General features: G+C 37.9%; 1 protein-coding gene across 9 annotated transcripts in view; it reads right to left on the bottom strand.

The window, feature by feature from the left end:
* LOC132099039 (membrane-associated guanylate kinase, WW and PDZ domain-containing protein 2-like) overlaps positions 1 to 22,264 on the bottom strand; it is a 230,025-nt gene that overhangs the window by 160,560 nt on the left and 47,201 nt on the right. For all 9 annotated transcript variants that reach the window (XM_059505420.1, XM_059505419.1, XM_059505418.1 and 6 more), the window contains exon 2: positions 15,889 to 16,005. In XM_059505420.1, coding sequence (XP_059361403.1) covers positions 15,889 to 16,005 — 117 coding nt within the window. The remainder of the gene's footprint in view (positions 1 to 15,888; positions 16,006 to 22,264) is intronic.

The raw sequence follows: 22,264 nt of genomic DNA on the forward strand, positions 1-22,264 counted from the left end.
AGCTACAACATGCTTGATTGTGAGCATTCTGAACAGTCTCATAACTGAACCATTTAAGACCCTCATGTCTATAATCGGACGCAGCCCCCCATCCTTCTTTGGAACTATGAAATACCGGCTGTAAAATCCGGACTCCCTGTCCTAAGGAGGGACCACCTCGATGGCCCCCTTGTCTAATAGGGTTTTCACTTCCTGTTCCATAACCAGACCCTGCATGGGGCCCACTATCGTGTGAACGACCCCGTTGAAAATAGGCGGCACGGAGCCGAACTGAATGCGGTAGCCTTTTTCTACTATATGCAGGACCCAACGAGATACATTTGGCAGTAGTTTCCACGCTGCTAAATAATCTACTAAGGGAATCAGTCTCTCGAGACTGACCTCTGGTGTAAGAGACCCCCGCAGGGGGCGGCGAGCGTCCCAGCCCCGCTACGCGCACGGGCGGAGGATACTGAGAACGATGCTCGCCCGGGGCCGCTGCGCCCTGGAGCACTGGCAGGGTTGGCAGAACGACCCCTAGAGGGCACTGAGGTGGGACGGGCACCGTGGACTGCGGTGTGTACCGTTCTACCCCAGCGGAGGCTGCCCTCTGAAACCCCGGGCCATTGGCGTCAGGGTTTCTTGGCCGAGGACTTCTTAGCTTCGATAACCGCCCTTAGATCTAATTTGGGCTTAGAAGACCTCGGCCTAGAGCGTCGCTGAGACTCTCGTTCCCGACGCGGAGGAGCACGAGAGGCGACGCTCTGTTTCTGGGCCTCGCGGTGTGAGGAGCTAGGGTGCGGCTGGGGCATCTCCTTCCCAGATGCCCCGAGAGAGCGACGAGGGAGGAACTTATGGAACGCCGCCGCCTGTTTGCGGGCCTCCTGGAACCTGTCGATGACAGAATTAACTGCGTCGCCGAACAGGCCAGTCGGCTGGATCGGGGCGTCCATGAGGCAGACCCTGTCCCGTTCTTTCATATCGGACAGGGTCAACCATAAGTGCCTCTCCGCGGCCACCATAGCTGCCATGGACCGCCCAATCGCTCGGGCGGTCTCCTTGGTGGCGCGGAGGGAGAGATCAGCGGTCCTTCTTAACTCAGAGATATCATGGGACTTGATCTCCTCTCCCTCGTCTAGCTCCTTAAACAGGTCGGCCTGGTACGCCTGTAACACCGCCATGGTGTGCAGACACGCACCGGCCTGACCTGCAGCCGCATACCCTTTGCCCACCAAAGCCGAAGTTGTTCTTAGTGGCTTTGAGGGCAATGCCTGGGCCTTTAGAGACGATGCCGCGCCAGGGGACAGATAGCTCGCAAGCGTCTGTTCCATCCGGGGGATCGCTCTATAACCGTGCTCTCCCATCCCCACTACATTTCCGTAGTAATCAGACGAGGGGATGTAGAGGCGGGCCGAGAATGGACGTTTCCACGACCTGGCGATCTCATCATGCAGGTCGGGAAAGAATGGAAGGCCCCGGCTGGGAGGTGGCTGACTCGCGCGCAGGAAGCGTTCATCCAGCTTGCTTCTCTGCGGTTCAGTAGACTTTTCGGCGGGCCAATCGATACTTAATTTGGCCAACGCGCGAGTAACCACCTCTAAGAGCTCCTCATACTGTAGCGAGTGGGGTGGCGAATCCCTATCGAGCGACTCCACATCGACCTCCTCGGAGGAAGAGAGGTGGAGCGTCGATCCCTCACCCTGAGTGGAAGGAACCGCTGTGCGTGCTTCCGACTCTAGGGATTGGGTGCCGGATCTGGCAGAAGTGGAAGGAGATAGGGACTGGCCCGTCTCCATTCCCTCCACCAGATCGACTTGCGAACCCCACGAGTGCAGCCGCCGTTCTGCCTCGGCAGAAGCGGGACCAGCACCGCGGGGAACGCTGGCGAAGGCCCCCTCCTCAAAGAGGGCCCTCCGGGAACGAAGCGGCCGCACCGACATTCGCTCACAGTGCGGGCAGTCGGCCCCCCCGAGAGCCGACTCAGCGTGCTTCGAACCCAGGCAAACCACACACAGGTTGTGTGTATCCCCACCCGTTATGTATCTCGGGCAGGGAGGAACACACAGCCTATAACGCGATTTGGAATCGCCATCTGAGTGCTTAACTTTCGCCTTGCTTTTTGGCATGTCTAGGAGCTCTTTTAACTGGACAGACAACAGTAAATAAGACTCACAAGACGGACAAATGACATTCACACACAGAGCGCTTGCTGAAAGACGCGAAGCTGACGCCAGCTGCGTGGCACGTGCTTTTATAGCTTCCTGGTCGCTTACGTCACCACGTCGGTGACGTCACGCCCTTCCATTGGACTGATTACACACGATATTCAGAGTCGCGTACGCTGAACGCGTTCCCCAAAGCGCTTTCGACGCAGCTCGAGTTCCTGAAGAGGAACTTAGTAGTTAAATTATGATCCTAACTACTATTATTAATTTGTCTGATCTTAATTAGTATTTGACACGTTTGTTAAATTCTCTAATTCATCTTGAAAAAAAGAACATCTCAGGCTCATAACAACTGTTGGAGTGTCAAGCTGTTTAAATCAGTCCCTCAGTACGTTGACACTTCTTGACACACTGGCAGAGCTCACATTAGTTCTGTAGTCCCACTCAAGGCATTCTCCAAATAAATTCTTTCTCTCGTATTCCCGAGAGGAGACAAGCATAAATGCGTGTGTGTTAGTTGTGATTGTGCAAGTGCATAAGCACAGGTCCAATGTCTCTGAATAATGGACGGGGCTTGTGTTTGTTTGAAAGTGCGCCATTTCTCCTCAGCCAGAATGCATTACTTTATGAATATTAATGCAGAGGAGTGTTTTCTCCATCTCCATGCTAACGTCCCACTCCCTGCAAATCACTCTTAGATGCATTAAAGCCACTGCAAATATACCCAAAATGTCTACGGTCTATAAATGTACACTTTACACTCTCAACACAATCGCCACACCCTGACAGCTGGAACAGTTGGAAATCACAAGGGATAAACCAATTTGCATACATCTGAAATTTGGCACTGCAGTGCATGCTTTGGACTGTCTTCAAATTAGGACCTGGAACACCTTGAAGTTTCGGGAAGATTTTAGTGACTTTGAAAGCAGAAAATTCCTTCGAGAATATCAAAGTTGTCATGTCATTACGTTACTAAAAGTCACATCCTGCCCATTTCCACTGAAATGATGTCCAATGAAATTAAATGGTGCGTGGCTGGCGATCTGTGGACCCTCTCAGAACCCACCCAAATTACCAGTAAATACACTGTTGGTAGAAAAGTATAATTTGGAATTTGACTCTTTTAATGTGAGCCCAATGCTACAGATAACACAAATAGCCACTGAGATTCATATGACTCTACTGAGGGTAACAAACACACCACATGTTCTTGTCACTGAAGAGCTGACTCAAATAAATATAGTTTAGACTTTGTGGAGTTCAATGCTCACTCAACACACCATCACTCAAAAGATTTCTTTTTCTATTCAAATATATTTTAAAATGTAATTTATTTATTCATGTGATGCAAAGCTGATTTTGCAGCATCATATCTTCAGTTTTCAGTCTCACGTGATTCTTCAGAAATCAGTCTAATATGTTGATTTTTTTGTTGCTCCAGAAACATTTCCTCTCATTGTTATTATCAATGTAGAACACAGGTCCGTAAGTTCAAGACAGTCTTCAAAAGTTATTCTTAAGCTCTGGAATGGAAGTATCAGCAAATAACAAAAAAATCAAGGACATTCAAAAAAAACACATAACTACAGTAAAGTGTTGTTTGAAGGTTTTCATTATGAAAGGCTATTTGAGGTACAAGTTCTAAAGGATCATGGAGGATCTGCTGAAGCTGGGCTGTGTGTGTGTGTGTGTGTGTGTGTGTGTGTGTGTTTACTCCAGGATGGCTCGTGTTGTGCTCTGGAGATAAGGAAATTATAATTGGCTCACTGAGTGTGGTTTGCATTGGACACTGACTGCAGCTGTGCCACACAGACTTCAGAAAGCCAGAGAGTATGTCAGAATTAGACATCACTGTCAACAGATTAGACCTCATCCACAAAACCAGCTTAAAAAAGTTAAAAGGTCTTTACCACAACAGCTGAGACATACGAACACATTAAAGAGTTCTGTAATGATGCCTAGGACAGGAATACTATGATAATTCCTAAACCGCATTAAATCAAAACCAGAGTTTTGCGGCTTTTAGTCCAGTGTTAGCTTTGAGGCTAATCTATGTGCTAACATACTCTAAAAGTTGACAAAATAAACTTTTAACACACTCAAAGGCTCTTTCTCTTCCAGGAAAAAGGGTGAAAGATATGACTCATTTTGTTTGTAATGGTGTATGCTAATTTATAACTGATCATATGCTAACGCTATTAGAATAAACATAACGAAAACAAAAACCTGTCCACTGTCAGTAGTATTTAGAAAGTAAGTTGCAACAGATGAAAATGGAAGATGAGATTGTTTGGGGAAGTATGATCTATTTCTTACACCATTTGACAAGCTGCCACCCTTCTAGACCTCTCTCTTCCATAACTCTCTGTCCTCTGGCTCCATCAGCCTACACAAGGACTGTTAATGGAGCGGGACACCTTTAATACAAGACAGTCCAGCTGGAAAAGGGAAAAGAGACTTCAGCTTTAAACTGGTAAGAAACTGAGTTACTTTGACATGTATGAACAGGGTAAAAAATATTGTTTTGATTATTTTAATAATTCTGAAATAAAGTATATAATTATTCGATTCAAAATTATAGGCTTTAAAAAACTTGTTAAAAAATGTTGCCAGGCAACTGACTGAAATAAAATAAGTTTGGCTGAGATACTTAAATTTCTAAGACTAAATTAAATACTGAAAAACTAAAACATTAAATTAAAGCTAAGTTAAAGTTATATAAAATAATATAAATAACAACAATAATAAAAAAAAAAGACAAAAAGACAAAAATACTTAACTAAATTACTTTTTTTTTTTTTTTAAACAGCTTATTCAAAATATTTTAGCTAAATCCAAAATATTAATATTAGGATATAAATAATATTAAAATAACACCAATTTCATTTTACAGTAAAATAAAACAAAACAAATAAACATTTAAACATCACAACAAACCAAATTAATGTTTAATCAAAATGAATTGAGGCAACACAACATATGATGTTTATAAAAAAAAAAAAAAAAAAAAAAAAAATATATATATATATATATACTTGCATAGTGGAGTTACATGTTTTTCATTAAAAAATAATTTATTAAGAAAATAAGTATATATGCAAAAGAAAATTTACATTAAATAAATAATAAAACATCAAGTATAATTGCAATTAGCAATTTAAAAATATGCAATTTATTTAATTATTCAGCATAATTATTTTGATTAAACTATTTAATAGATTGACAGCCCTAACACATTCTTTACAACTGCATTTAAATAATATTAAAAACATAATATTTTGCACTGTGGTAAATGGAATTTAAGGAGGATTGTCCAATAAACAATGTCAGAAAATAAAGTCATTAAACTTTTCTTTGTGCAATAAAGTATTTCTTATCTTTTCTTTTATATATATATATATATATATATATATATATATATATATATATATATATATATATATATATATTAACAGGACAGGATTTCATATGAATCACTCACAAATCTGAGTGCAGAAAACAGATGAAAGATAAAAAAACTCAGAGAAGGGATTCATTCTCTGAAGTGTGTTTTGAGTGCATCTGCTCTAATGCATCTCTATTTGGATGTTCGCCATGTGGCATCAGCTGTACAACAGAAACACAAGACAAATGACCCCTTAAGAGTCCACAAACTTAAACACAAACATACACACTTGTGTCTGGTCTTATTCCATGGCTCTTTCCTCACTGACCTCATCTGCAGTTAAACGCTTCTTCATCTCAGGCCAAGAGCTCTCAGCAGAGTCCCATCCTCCAATCAAAGCACACAATGCATGTGCAACCTGGCCAATTATAACCCTGTTTCATAAGAGCTCCACAACAGCAGCCCCATTTCCTGCCTTCCTGTGTATTCATTCATGTCAAGGATGGAGGACAGGATTAAGGAATGAGGTGTAGGGGAGGACTAGACGTCACTAGTCTGACGCAGACTGCGGGGGGGTGGGGGGTGGGAGACGGCAGTTACCATGGAAACCTAGTCAAAGCTCTCATCTTGGCGCTTAAGTACAACAACTGAGACAGAGACAGAAACAGAAAGACAGGCCAAAAAGAGTGGAAGACTAGAAAGATTCAAAAGTGAAGAGAGACTGACATACAGAGAGTCAGATGGAGAGAATGAAAAGAATAACCAAAGCACCCATTAAAGAAACGATGAGAAGACTTATAAATGATGAGTAGATATATACAACACACACACACACACACATATATATATATATATATATATATATATATATATATATATATATATATATATATATATATATATATATATACATATATTATAATTAAGCAAAAGCGTCACTAAAGACATTTAAAATGTGACAAAAGGTTCTATTTTACATAAATGCTGTTCTTTTGAACTTTATATTTGTCGAAGAATCTTGAAAAAAGGGGGTTCCACCAAATTTAATCCACACAACCATTTTAACTGTGAAAATAATTAGAAATGTTTCTTTGGCACCATATCAACAATAAAAAGATTTCTGAAGGACCATGCAACACCGAAGACTGGAGTAATGGCTGCTAAGTTTCTTAATCACAGGAATAAATTACATTTTTAACTATTAAAAAAAAAAGGTTCATTTGAGTTTCATAATATGACTATTTTACTGTTTTTTGATCAAATAAATACCGCCTTGGTAAACATAAAAGACTTCTTTCAAAAACAGCTCTCTTCTGTACAGCACAAAAAGAGAAACTTCACAGAATGTCTGAGCTGATCTTTTCCATATAATGAAAGTGAAAGTGGACCAAGGGCTTTCAATATCAGATAAATAAATTATATATATATACATATATATATAAATGTGGTTCAAACAACACCTTTGTGTGAGCAAAATTTTTTTTTCATTTGCTGAAAACCTTGACATACTTGCTTTTGTGTACCAAAGAAAAGAGAAAACTCAAAAGTCAGATTTAATCAATATTTCTGTCATGTTTTCCAGTACAAATATTTAAACAACCTTGAAACAATTTACTTGAGAAGCAAAACTGCATGAGAAGTTTTCTGAGAACATATTTTGTATACATTTTATTTTTCTCATCCCATCGACAAACTGTTTATGTTTGTATTAAGCATAAACCACAGTATGTATAGCTAGAATTGTTTAGATTTAGGCTATGCATCTAACAAGAATATTACTAATGATGTAGGCCTAATAAAAACATCTCAAAAAACAAGTCTTTAATGTATCTTGTTTTAAGAATGTTTAGATATTTGTACTAGAAAAGAGACACAAAATACTTATTAAATAATCTTTTGTCACATAAAACCCATGTGATTTTTCCAGTGAGTCAGTGTGTGCAACATTACCAACAGTTACGCAGCTGAGATGATGTCAGTCGAAAAGCAAAGTCATTCAGGAGAGCTGAAGAACTGTGCATGATAAGACCAGGAGTGTGTATTAAAGTTACTTGGCTCAATATTGATTATATGTTGACCTGAAAGAACCAGATCCTCCACCACAAATATAATTAAATCCAATTCAAGCAAAGCATCTATGGAATTAATTCACTGTTATAATTTTCCCTTTAAAACTGCAATGATTATTTTAAGAACATGCCTGCAGTGCCTTGGAAGATATATAGTGTACTTAAATCCTATATCCATTTTTGATAACTGGAATGATGAAACCACTTCTTCAGTCATCAAATATTCGATTCAAGTTCTGAAAATGAGATTTCAGGCTTTTGTGGTCCAGTATCTTGTTTAAAATCAAATCTTTGGATTTCAAGGTTTGCTCTGTAAAAAGGAAGTTATAGAGAACTCGCTAAATTTTTCAGGTACACGGTTTTTCTCTGAAAATGTGTCAGACTGTTTGCGGTGGCAGGTGCTTTGGAAAAAGCCTGATCCACATTTCAGTGTTCAGAAGTGAAAATGAGACCTGCTTCAGTCTTGTTACGAGACTTCAAATGTTCTCTCAAGCATTCTGGATTTGCAGACTACACAGTGAGATCCTGTTGCTGACAAAAACCACCCTTAAAAAAAAAAACACCAATATTTCACAAAATGAAAAGTCTGTGATCATTTCCTCGTGCATGTTGTTCCAAACCAATGTGTTTTTTTTTGTGTGCGTTTTTTTGTTCTTTATTGGAGCTTGACGGTCCCTGGTCACTATATGCATTCATTGCATGGCAAAGAGCAGCATGAAAATTATTCAAAACACTTGCTTTTGCGATCTACAAAAGAATTCAGGGTGTGGACTGACATGAGGGTGATGGTGGATAAAGAAAAAAAAAAGAAATAGAAGAATGACAACGTGCACAGTGATTATTTAGAAAGGCCAGTTTATCTGCGTCTACACATTAGAGGACACTGCATCCACCATTTTTAATAGTGTCTCACGTCTCATATCCGTAGAGGTTCAATGTCAGCAATAACAACTTCTAATGTCACCCTGTCTCTCCCCTGTGTGTGTGTGTGTGGCAGGAGTAACCTGTCATGGCACCCTAAGCTGTAATAGATCTGCTCCATAATTCATGAAACAGTTCTGTGATTATGAGCATTACTGTCATTACTCATCAAGCAGCCAATCACGTGAATGATAATGTGATGGCAACGACACATCCTCACCTTTCTCTGGAGTGAGTTTTATTTTCTCTCATACACAAACTCAATTCTGCAGTAATAATATTCAGTGAAATATAAACTCCAAAATCTAGTAAGATTCCTGGCTGTCTACTGTCTACATAGGCAGCTGCCTTCAAAGGCAAGATCCAAACCAAACTTGATAACCTGATCTCATGAGAAAATTTATGGTGGTTATAGAAAAGAATCACCCTCTTTAAAATAATCACATTTTGTTGCTTTGCATTTGCTTTGCAGTCACATTTTGTTCGGTGCTATATCTTTCACTTGAATGTTAGAAGTCACACTGAGTAAATACAACTGGATAAAAAACACTGTGTCAGTTTTTTTCAGCAAAAATGTGATTATTTGTGGGGGTGGGGGTCTTTTCTATACCCACAAGTGATTGATTTGGAACACTCTACATAGGCAACAAATCCTCATGACACACATAATAGTGAGAATCATAATAGATGCATGTCTCACAGTACATTCCAAAATAGCTAGCATGTTGATAAGTTGCTGTGGTGAGTGGGGTGGGGCCGAGGGACGTGGGAACACGAGTGAGGCCGGCAGTGATTGGGCAAATCAGTGGCACCTGCGGCCCACCGCCGGTCTCGAGTCCCACGTAGGAGATGGAAGGATATAAAACTGGAGCGACGACAGTGAAGGAAGAGAGAGGACCAGGCCTGGGATTTTAGTTGTGTTTTGGTTTTTATTTGAGCGCACCAGTCGTCCGTGAGGGACTGGTGCGCTGTTTTGTGTTTATTTTGTTTTATTAAAATGTTGTTTGATTGTCCGCCGGTTCCCGCCTCCTTCTTCCCGACGATTAGGAAGTTTAATTCATTACAGTTGCTAATTAGTAAAACATATTTAGGCATTTTAAGATAAACAGCTTAGCCAGAAAGAAATAGCACTAATCAGGTAAATCAAGCGCCGCACCTCACAGTTAACTCCAACGTAGCGTTACCATGTTGCTAAGATAACAAATGAGAAACTAATAAGTACTGTAGTAACACAACATATAACTGGGCAATATTTGGACATTTTAAGATTAATGGTACAGTATGTGCCACACAAAATAGAGCTCCTCACATTTAAACAACTGATTCCAACAGTGTTTAATGTTAGCATGGTGCTAATCTAAAATAACTGATCAAATAATCTGCCTAAATATAGGCATTTGTGATTATTAGCACGTGGCAGACAAAATATCACTTCTCAAATTCGATTCCATTAAGACCTGAACTTTAATCTAATAGAGTGTGACATTAAAATATTGCTAAGCTAGCAAAATGAGAATCGAATAGAAACACAATGAATAATTGCTTGATATTTGGGCATTTTGAGATTATCAGTTTGATAAACACAAAATAGCGCTTCCTCACATTTATCAAAGAATTGATTCTATTACTGTAAGAAAATAACCTGACTATATAAGGGTAAACAGATGAATTATTGGTCTATATCTGGGCATTTTGTGATTACTAAAATGTGGAAGGCAAAATACTGTAGCACTCATTGCATGAATCAACTGAAAAATTTACCCGACCACTGATTTTAATAAAGTGTTCCGTTAGCATATTGCTATGCTAACCACATGAAAATCATTAACACCTAATTGCCTGATAACCTTAAAAATCAATTTCTCTTTCCATTTATATATATATATATATATATATATATATATATATATATATATATATAGTGAATTTAAATAACATTATCAAAAAACAAGATATCTAACAATACACATCAAAATTCATAATTCATCATTGCTGAGTAAAAATCAATTAACCCACAGGTGCTTCTCAATAAATTAGAATGTTGAGGAAAAGGTCATTTATTTCAGTAATTCAACTCAAATTGTGAAACTCATGTATTTAATAAATTCAATGCACACAGACTGAAGAGGTTTAAGTCTTTGGTACTTTTAATTGTGATGATTTTGGCTCACTTATAACAAAAACCCACCAATTCACCAAATCTCAACAAATTACAATACATCATAAAACCAATTAAAAAAACATTTAGTGAGTAGTTGTTCTTCTGAAAAGTAGGTTCATTTACTGTACATGTACTCAATACTTGTTCGGGGCTCCTTTTGCTTTAATTACTGCCTTTATTCAATGTGGCATGGAGGTGACCGGTTTGTGGCACTGCTGAGGTGGTATGGAGGCCCAGGTTTCTTTGACAGTGGCCTTCAGCTCATCTGCATTATTTGGTCTCCTGTTTCTCATCTTCCTCTTGACAATAGCCGATAGATTCTCTCTGGGGTTCAGGTCTGGTGAGTTTGCTGGCCAGTCAAGCACACCAACACCATGGTCATTTAACCAACTTTTGGTGTCTTGGCAGTGTGGGTTGGTGCCAAATCCTGCTGGAAAATGAAATCAGCATCTTCAAAAAGCTGGTCAGCAGAAGGAAGCATGAAGTTCTCTAAGATTTTTTGGTAATCTGGTGCAGTGACTTTGGTTTTCAAAAAACACAATGGACCAACACCAGCAGATGACATTGCACCCCAAATCATCACAGACTGTGGAAACTTAACACTGGACTTCAAGCAACTTGGGCTATGAGCTTTTCCACCCTTCCTCCAGACTCTAGGACATTGGTTTCCAAATGAAATAGAAAACTTGCTATCATATGAAAAAAAGGACTTTGGACCAATGGCAACAGTCCATCTCTTCTCCTTAGCCCAGGTAAAATGCCTCTGATGCCTCGTCTGTGCTACAGGAGTGGTTTAAGAAGAGGAATATGACAACTGTAGCCAAATTTCTTGACACTTCTGTGTGTGGTGGCTCTTGATGCATCGACCCCAGCCTCAGTGCCTTCCTTGTGAAGTTCTCAAAAATTCTTGAATCCAGTTTGCTTGACAATCCTCATAAGGCTGTGGTTCTCTTGGTTGGTTGTGCATCTTTTTCTTCCACTCTTTTTCATTCAACTCAACTTTCTGTTAACATGCTTGGATACAGCACTCTGTGAACAGCCAGCTTATTGGCAATTAATTTTTGTGACTTACACTCCTTGTGAAGGGTGTCAATGATTGTCAGAGATCATTTTGAAGGCTCAGGAAACCTTTGCAGGTGTTTAGAGTTGATTGGCATGTCATCATATTCTAATTTGTTGATATCGTGAATTGGTGGGTTTTTGTTAAATGTGAGCCAAAATCATCACAATTAAAAATACCAAAGACTTAAACTACTTCAGTCTGTGTGCATTGAATTTATTTAATACATGAGTTTCACAATTTGAGTTGAATTACTGAAATAAATGAACTTTTCCACGACATTTTAATTTATTTAGAAGCACCTGTATATTAGAGAAAAAGAATTCACCAATTTTCACAATGCATTCTGGGATAGCCCAAAAAACGTTTCTTAGAAGGTAACATGATGCTGGTCACCTTTTGGAACTATCTTCTTGTCAGGAACACATCCAATGCCCTTAAAAAAATTTCTAAGTAGGCAGCTCACTAGCTTTTGAAATGGTCCAGTAACATTACATATGAATAAAAATTAATTTGCATGGGTTTTCAAACTATCCAAACTTCCTCTCTACCTCAGTTTCACTTCTTATTTCAAGCTATCAGTTTCCTTGTTTCTTTTTCCTCTTGCAAGTGTTCAATGTATCCGACATCTGCTGTGTTTTATCTATGGTCCTCACACCTCATTCTCATTTTTTAAATCGTGATCTCTGTCAGTCCATCCCTCTCTCTCTCTCATCTGTATTCTCCAGACCTTTCTCTTTCTCTTGGGTACAGATCTCACGTCCAGCTCTCTGGTCTAATGGAATCACAGTTCAGTCTCTCAGCTGGACAGTAATCACTCTCTCTCTCTTTCACTCCCTCGCTTGCTCTCACACATAACACAAGGGCTTCACTTGAGTAAAAGCTTCACAGAAATCCTTTCAAGCATTGGTGCAGTCCAAAGACAAAGTATACTGTGTATAATATCTTCAAATGTTTCAAAACACCTCTTTTGTTCTGGACTTCCACTCTAAGTATACAGATACAAACTTCACTTCTTTATAACAATAAACACTAGCATTTACTAAGTGTTTTTCTTTTTAAAGGGTTAGTTCACCCAAAAATGAAAATTAGGCTGCGTTTTTCTCACCTCAGAGAAATCCTAGGTGTATATGACTTTCTTCTTTCAGATGAATCCAGTCTGAGTTATATTAAAAATTGTCTTTGGTCTTTCAAGCACTATGGTTCCAGTCAATGGATGTTTGCAGTGCATCAGTCCATAAGACATTAAATAAAAAGTGCCCTTCCATAAAAAAAAGTGAGAGAAAGAAATAGAAAATCGCATTTTTATAAGAAAAATATCCATATTCAAAATGTAATAATAACTTTAATCTAGCTTGAGCCATCACAGAAACAGTTCTGGGAGCATGATGTATGTGATCAGTGTTGCATGCGCCGCTGAGTCTTGTTAAAACCAACGTTTGTTTACAGGATCAAAAGAAAAGTTTCCTTACTTTAGCAAAGGAAAACCAGTTTACTCTAGGCTTATACCTAAATCCTTCGACATCCTTCTTTACCAATCCTTTGTTTTGATCTCTCCGCTGCATTTCCGCGTGTGTCACTTCTGAGCGGCGCAAAGCTGACCTCCATACATCATCTGCCTGGACCTGCTTCCATTTACAACAGTGAGCACAAGCTAGATACAAGTTATTATTACATGTGAGACACTTTTTTTTATGGAAGGGCACTTTTTATTTTTGTACAGAAGCAATGCAACACCCACTGACTACAACGATAGTGCTTGAAAGATCAAAGACAGTTTTTTATATAACTCCGACTGGATTCGTCTGAAAGAAGAAAGTCATATACACCTACTGTAGGATGCATCGGGGGTGAGTAAAACGCAACCTAATTTTCATTTTTGGATGAACTAACCCTTTAAGTGTATTTTCAACCACAACTGGGTGGTTGCACTAGACTTTGTGTGCTTTATTGCATACTAAAGTTAAGTTTGGTGAATTTTGACCTTCAATTTGCAAAAAACAAAAAAACTGTTTTAACTGACTTAAAGATCTTAGATTATGAAGATTGTTGATATCAAGGTGGGTTCTTTGGTTTGGACCTACATTAAAGGTGATTTTAACCAGGGGTCCAGGGAAATCTAAAAAACTATTTTGCCACTTAAAGTGACAAAAATAACCCAATATGTGAATGCTAAAAAAAAAAAAACTCCCAGTATTTTCTATTTGTGCTATTTGATGTATTTCTATATATTAGTTCTGATAATATTCCAATTAAAGCCTATTTATTTACAATACTGCATAAAATACTGTATATTTTTTAATAGTCATTTAAATAATAAACTTAAATAGCTTTTGATAAATTGGGATTTGATAAATTGTATTTCTCGATAATGATATAAATCTTGATATAGTTATTTTTCTTTTAATAAGGTTTTTTATGATATTAAGATTTGATTCCATAGAATTTTCATAATCCTTGTCACTAGGGCTGCTACGATCACGATCGGCCGATCGTTATGCAGCGGTAAATTTCCTCAGGTGCGTGATTTCACACAGAGCAGCTGTTACTACACAGAGCCATTGTTAACTGAGAAGATGCGCAAATCCACGTTCATTTTCAGCGTTTATTTGCGCATCTTCTCGTTTAACAACGGCTCTCTATGTGAAATCACGCACCTGAGGAAACTTACCGCTGATTAGAGAACCAGTTTTACTGACGAGATGCGCATTAACGATCGGCCGATCGTGATCGGAGCAGCCCTACTTGTCACCAATGCCAAAATCAAACTAATACAAGAAAATAATAAAATAAAAAAACTAAAAAAAACTCAAGCTCACTGGAGATACATAAACAGACAGTGATGAAATAAGAACAAGAAACGAATTACAAGCAATAGGACAAAAACTACAATAAATAAGAAATACATTGTGTAAAAAATATTCTATGTATATGTATATGTTCTATGTATATATACACATAATCATTAGCATTAGCATTATTTATTTATTTTCTTCTTATTCTAGTTACAAAAGCAGTGAGAGATTTTCATGAATGGCAGAGAGGATGAATATTAGACAGCTTGCCCTTTAAGACCGAAGTTCGGATCCAATATACTGTTACATTTGCACTTTCTTTCACAACTGTTTACATTCCCTTAAGACCTAAATGACTGTGTTTATGAGGATACTTGCATATAAGGATGCATATAAGTGTTTATGCAATTGTTCAAAGCTAAAAGCGACAAAAATGGTCACGAGCTCTATTAGCAGCTGATGCGTGGCTTACGCACTCCACTCATACAGAAACAGAGACAGTGCGCGCATATAGCTCTTTTGTTTATGTTTCAATGACCTAAAATCAGTTGTTTTAAACTGCAGTGATTAAAAACGCATGCAAACATTAAGTTTTCATGAGCACGCGCATGCTGTTATTCACGCGTCTGCCTACATCCCCATGTAATGCATGTAAGACTGCCGTCATTCAAATAATGAAAACGTATTGCCGTAAACAATGTATTTTGTGGCACCACGAAATAAACAATAGAGCACAATATGAATCGATAGACTTTTAATTTCGTCCATCCATTTTATATCGTCATATCGTAATAATAAAAAAAGCCCTAATAATAATACACAAAATGTTTTCAATGGGAAGACAAAAATATGAACACACAAAAAGGCAATAATACCTCTAGAAATCAACTCCAAGGGGCAAAATGGTCCTTTAAATAGAACACGTCTACAACCGAATGTGAATTTTCACATGCAAAATTCAATCATTTCAATTGGAATCCACATGGTCGGAATTTTGCGTAAAGTTGAATTATTCCCCACACAGATTTCACAACTGCTTGCAGTGTTGACCAACAGAAAGCTGTTTGATTATTTGCACTGAAAAATTTGCAGAAATCCACACCTTAGCACTGCTAGAAAGCAAACAGCCTTGCAACCAACCCAATACCAATGCTTTGACATCCACTCTAGCATCATTGCAGAGCTTGAAACAATTTCATTTATGGAAAATCAAGTGTGTCTACCCTGTTGCAGTGATCAGACAACATCAGCCAAGACTTAATCAATAAGTCAGTGGCAAGGCCGAGAGGACCAAGCCAGTAAGAGCAGCAGTGTTGAAGGTTAAGAAAATCAGGATGAAGAGTTACTCACAGGGTACAGTACGAAGATAGAGGTTGTCTCGAATTATTTGTTGCAGCTCGTGGTCCAAAGAGCCCTTCTGGAAACGCAGGTTGAGATACTGCCTGAGATCTTTATCCACAACACCTCCTGTAACACACACACGCACACAGACAGATAACCACCACAATACAATCGCATATGATAACAGGTTTCTTGGCGTTTACTTCACAATCACAGTAAACTCTGTGAATAAATCCCTTTGTGTGCAGTTTTCAGAGGTGGAAAGTAACGAATTACATTTACTCGCGTTACTGTAATTGAGTAGCTTTTTTGTGTACTTCTACTTTTTTAAGTATTTTTTTTAATCTGTAATTTTACTTTTACTTAAGTATATTTAGTTTGAAGTATTGTACTTCGCTACATTTTAAAACACATTAATTACTGAGTAAAAAAAAATCGCTCCCTGGAAGCTATGTCAGTAAATAATGGGCAGGAGGGCAAACTGGCGCTTAAATCACAAGACAGATGCAGACGGACAAAACAGGCGTTAGTGGTGCAGACACCGCTGAAAACGAAACCCCGTCATATTCTGAAGTTGAACTTGAAGGAAATGAAGTGAACCCCTGCCCATATTTATACTCTATTATGCTGTGTATGCTGTGCTTGCCTAGGGAGACCAAACTAGCAGTTTATAAAATCTCGACAAGACATCAACCCCACGTAATGTAAAAAAAAAAAACAACGGTCAAATATGTACTATTGTGTATTATGTATTGTGTTAATCAGCTACAAGTCGGCTGACTCGATTTTCTTCTCATACATTCCCGCAGCGTCACAGTGCATTTCCCTAAAGAAGCCGAGCGACTTCAATGGGGCTTTCTTTGAACAGTTTTTTTCAGTGCTCCGAAGCTAGACGGTCATTGGATAAATGCTGCGATTATGTCCCGCCCACGGACGCTCAGCGTCTCTGGAGGTGAATGAAGACTGGGCTTCCGCGTGATGATTGGAGGATCTGTCGATCTCCTTTTGACTGACAGCGGTCTGCACCATAAGAAGTCGGTGAAGCTGTTTCACGCTCAGTCCCATGATCGCGGATTTCTCAAGTGTATTCGAAAGACAAACTGCGGCAATATTTCTTGATATTTGTAAAATGCAGAACCACCACAAAATTGAATTGGTAACTAAGATTGAAAATGTGCGCGCGCACGCACACACACACACACACACACGCACACACACACACACACACACACACACACTATAGCCATCTAGTGGTTAAAGTGATTTATTACCATTTTTAAACTGAATTTCCCCAAAAATGGGCAAAAATCTTACATTAAACCTTATAAAATTATCCATGGTATCCCCATGTATGAAAGTTAGAAATCTGGGTCTTTTATGAAGTGAATTTTACCTGAAATGCTTTTTTCTTTTTTTGTAAAAAAAAAAAAGCCTATTTAAATAAATATTTATTTATTTATAGAAATGTAAAAGATTTAAATCCTCCAAAAACTGTACAAAGTTTAGTAAAAACATAATTGAACAGAGTAAAATTATATTTGTAAAAAATTTAAATATTTTACTATTACAAAATGAAATGTTATTGTCTGAGGTCAAAAAGACCCCGAGTGTCATTACAAATGAAGACCATCAGAGGGTTATAATGTAGGCCGAAAATGAGCTTCCCCTCTTTGAAAGACCAGCAGCCGCCAATGATATATATATATATATATATATTTATATTTATATTTATATTTATTAAATATATATTTATATTTATATATATATATTTATATATATATATATATATATATTTTTTTTTTTTTTACAACAGGACAGCAAACTAAGAGACTTGCGTTTTAGACACCATATTGCCGGTTTTTGCTCTATTTCTACAACAAAAATTTATTCCAAACACAGCCACCAAAGCAAAATTTTGCATCTCTGAGCAACATGACAGTGTTTCGTTTCTGAATGAATCAACCGTTTAAATGATTTGGTTCAATCGCAATGACTCACTTATTAACAGTGACTTGCTGACACATACTGGCCATTTTAATTTCACATTTAAAGTATCTTTTGATTTTTTTTATTTTTTATAATTAAGTTTTTATAATTTCAAATGAGTATTCAACATTTTATGTCTGGCATATCAAAACATTATTCATGCATTGGTAACTGCAGGTTAAATGCATTCTTGTCCTGCACTAAACAGTGTGTAAATACATCTAAATGCCACGTCCGATGAAGCTTTTGCATTTCCTTTGTATTGAAAAGATGAGTTTGTTGATAATGATTTGCCTGGTAACAGCCCAAATGTTTTATTATTCTAAATAACTGATTCCTTTAATTAAAAACAACTAGTTTGAGGTTAATATACCTATCCCAGGGGTGTCAAACTCAGTTCCTGGAGGGCCGTAGCCCTGCAGAGTTTAGTTCTAACCCTGCTCCAGCACACATATCATGTAGTTTTCAAATAAACCTAAATGATTAGATTAGCTGGATCAGGTGTGTTTAATTAGGGTTAAATCTAAACTGTGCAGGACTGTGGCCCTCCAGGAACTGAGTTTGACACCCTTGGCCTGTCCCATTTTGACTCCCTCCCACTGTTAAAATGTAACTAAGTAATTTTTACTCCGAGTAAATTTTAAATGAGCTACTTTTTACTTTTACTTGAGTTGATTTTTTAGACTGGTACTTTTACTTGTACTTAAGTAAAATTTCATTAATGTAATGGTACTTTTACTTGAGTAGAATATTTTTGTACTCTTTCCACCTCTGGCAGTTTTTCAGTAGTAATGAAGGACTCCGATATGTGAATGTGTGTGTAGCCATTCTATTTTCTGAGAAACCATGAACCTGACCTCAAAGCGATTGCCTGTAGAGCTGCGAGAATATGTCTGTGATAGTTTCCACTTTGTTCTGTGGTCAAAAAAGCTTTTTCAAGCTCCTAAAAGGTTCCTTCCTTCCTGTATAGGTTGTTTCTCATCTATATAAGCATACAGTGCCACTCATACACACACACTGTCCAAATACACATCATATTTTCCATGGTACAGAACAGATAAATGACTTCTGAACATATAAGGGTGCAGGGATCTCCATGGGGCGTCCCAGTGATAAATACACAGGCACACACGTCATCATCATTATTACATCCCGTGATGAAATGGGGAGGGGGTTCTTTTCAAAAAATGTGCTTCATCAGCAGACAGATGGATAAAGAGGGAGAATGAGAGAGGGGGTGAAGCGAAAAACAATAAGAGAGAGGCACATGAGAGTACATAGGAAAAAAGCAAGTAAATATAGAGATGAGGAAAATAAAGGATAGTGTCTCCACCCACACACACATCGACAGCATATACTGTATATATATATATATATATATATATATATATATATATTCATGTGATATGTGCATCAACAAATAAGATTTGAGGTCTATGATGAAGAGTACAATTCAGAAAAACAATGACTTTCTCAGAGAATTTTGGCCTGTTTCGCACACAAAGTGACCATATGATTTCTGAAGACTAGGTATACAGTGCACAAGTCTTATAATTCTTTTATAATGTTTAAATGCCATTTTTTGTTCTTTTGTAGCTTGATATCTCCAGTCCCCATCCACTTTCATTGACAATCCCAATCCTCATTCACTTGAAAGATGACCATGGCTATCAAACAAGATTTGCAGGTAATAGTGGTTTAAATTACACAAGACTATCATAAGCCTTTTATAAGACATGTAAGTCATACAGACTACTTTTATAGAGTTTTAAAATATAATTTTGGGAGATCAAAATCTCCAGTCACCACCCACTTTCATTGTATTGAAAAGGGCAGCTTGAACATATTTCAAAATTTCTCCTCCTGAACATCAAATGCTCATTTTGGGGAGAACTATTGCCTAACCCATCATTAAAACACACACAGTCTGGCTGAAATGCAAGACATAATCGGTGCAGTCATATGTCATGGACAGTGCCTAAATTATGTCACACTAAGAAACTATGCTCATGTGGGTTTAAGAAACCGGTTTTCCATGCTTCAAATGTGCACCCAACAAACACACAAATCACCCATTGATGCATGTACACTGGTGGATTTTAAAACTCTATGTAGAACAAGCCAAATGCGTCTAGAATAACCTACTTCAGACATGCCGGTTAACAAGACATAGAAATCATGCTATTTACACACACACACAATCAGTTAAAGAAAACCTCTGGTTTACAATCAAATCACGCATAAAAATCCAACACAGACATCATTAGCACACAGTTCTGTCTGAATGACACAGGACATGAAATTAACGCCAAATGACACACAAATTGATGAGTCCCACACACTCAGCTTCTTAGAGAGAAATAAATCAAGACTGCAGACCCCGAAGCCTCATTCAAATCCCTAGCGTGCACAAAATTCGTAAGTCAACTCACAGAGCGCAATGGAACGGCACTTCTCTTGCACGGCTCAGCCAGATGTTGCAGGCGATGATTTGTGCACGTCTGTGATTGCATGAGTGTGTGCGTGTGTGTGCAGTCCAGGTCTCCACAGGTCTACGGCCACAGTGTGCAGGTTTTCTAGCAGTGTTACATGGGTTCAGTGCTACAGGCTGTCTCTCTGCATGCTGCCGTAAAAGAGAGTCGCTCTGCAGTGACCGAGAGAGAGAGAGACAGACAGAGAGAGAAAGAGAGGTTGAGCACCGGGACGCTGCAGAAGAAACGTGCTTAACAGTGGGAACCTATCACAAAGCTCTCTCTCCTTGTATACGAGATGGAGGATGGGAAGAGATTCATTGCCCTCTATGGGTGGACTGGAAACTGAAGCGGAGACTACCAAATCTCTAATTTTATATCCATTTTTCATACCATAAATGATAATGTTTTGAAGCCTAAATACACTTTTATCATTTATAATGGTTTCATATTTCCCCCCGTGTTTTTTTTAATGCATTTACAAGTAATAGTATAACGTTTTAATTTCACCCATTGAGCATTCACAAAAATATTAATGTAAAACCTATAGAAAACGGCAATCCAAAACCTTTCATACACAAGATTTATCAAATGAAGATAGTATTGGGGTGCAACACAGCAAAAACAATAATATGACAAATTACTACTTAAAATAACTGTTTTCTATTTTAATATATTTTAAAAAGTCATTTATTCCTATGATGCCTAAGCCGAATTTTCAGCAGCCATTACTCCATTACTACAGTTTTTAGTGAAATCATTCTAATGCTGACTGGGTTTTTAAGTTATATTTATTATTATCAATGTTGAAAACAAAACAGTAAATATTTATGCTTAATATTTTTGTGAAAACCAGTGATACGTTTTTTTCTTCTTCTCAATATTATTTGAATATAAAGTTCAAAACAACAGCCTTCATTTGAAATAGAAATAATCATTATAAAAGTAATATTATTAATGTCTTTATTTACTTTACTAAGCAGTGTAATACCACCGTGATAAATAAAAAAATATTTTGGAATAAAATGCTGTGTAGGAAATTTAAGTCATGTATTAAATAGGTGATTCTTTAAAACAGAAACGATTAGAAACTTTTTTGGCCTGATATTTCCTCTACTGTAGACAAGAACTTCACAGTCAGCAGCTCAACTTAGTTCGCCAAGCTTCAATGCATTTCACATTCATGACAAACCCACACAAAATGAGTAAGTGAAGTGTTGAGGGTGCCATTGCCCTTGAGTGAGTACAGAGCACATGATGAAGAACAGGTGCCATCAGAACCCCCAGAGAGAGGGAACAGACTGCATTGAATTCTCATAACATCCCACAGCGGCTGCCTACCAGGCCCTCAGTGCCAGAAGGAACATCTTTTAACATTTTTGAGGAAAGAGCAGTTGTATATACAATAAAAAGACATTTGTGTCACCTGCCTCATGGCAAGTAAAAGATTAAAGTTGAAATATTTTTTTCAAATGTTGAAATATGAATATATAGTATACACATAATATGCATAATAACACATACACATAGTAAAATATAATGTAGAACAGTTATTTGTAAGTAATTATATTTTCAACTTCACAGACTAATTATATCAACACCTGTGACTCATTTTGTACCTGACACACTCAGGTGAGTGCACTCAGGCATTTTGAATGTTTCTATTGTAATGGCCACAGTGTTTTTTTTTTTGGACCAAAAGAAGTGCCTAAGATTCCTTTCTATAGTAAAAAAAATATCCCTTCATTCGATCACACTTGCTACACCTTTGTGTTAACACTGAACATGCTGTTTTGATACTGTACCTTTAAGATTTCTATATTTAAGTTACATTGGTTTTAATTGGTTGACCTAAATATAACAACATCAACACCAACTACAACTTATTAAATACAGAACTGCGTTGACATGTAAACAAAAACTATGTA

This window comes from Carassius carassius, chromosome 22 (assembly GCF_963082965.1).
Source record: "Carassius carassius chromosome 22, fCarCar2.1, whole genome shotgun sequence".
Classification (NCBI taxonomy): domain Eukaryota; kingdom Metazoa; phylum Chordata; class Actinopteri; order Cypriniformes; family Cyprinidae; genus Carassius; species Carassius carassius.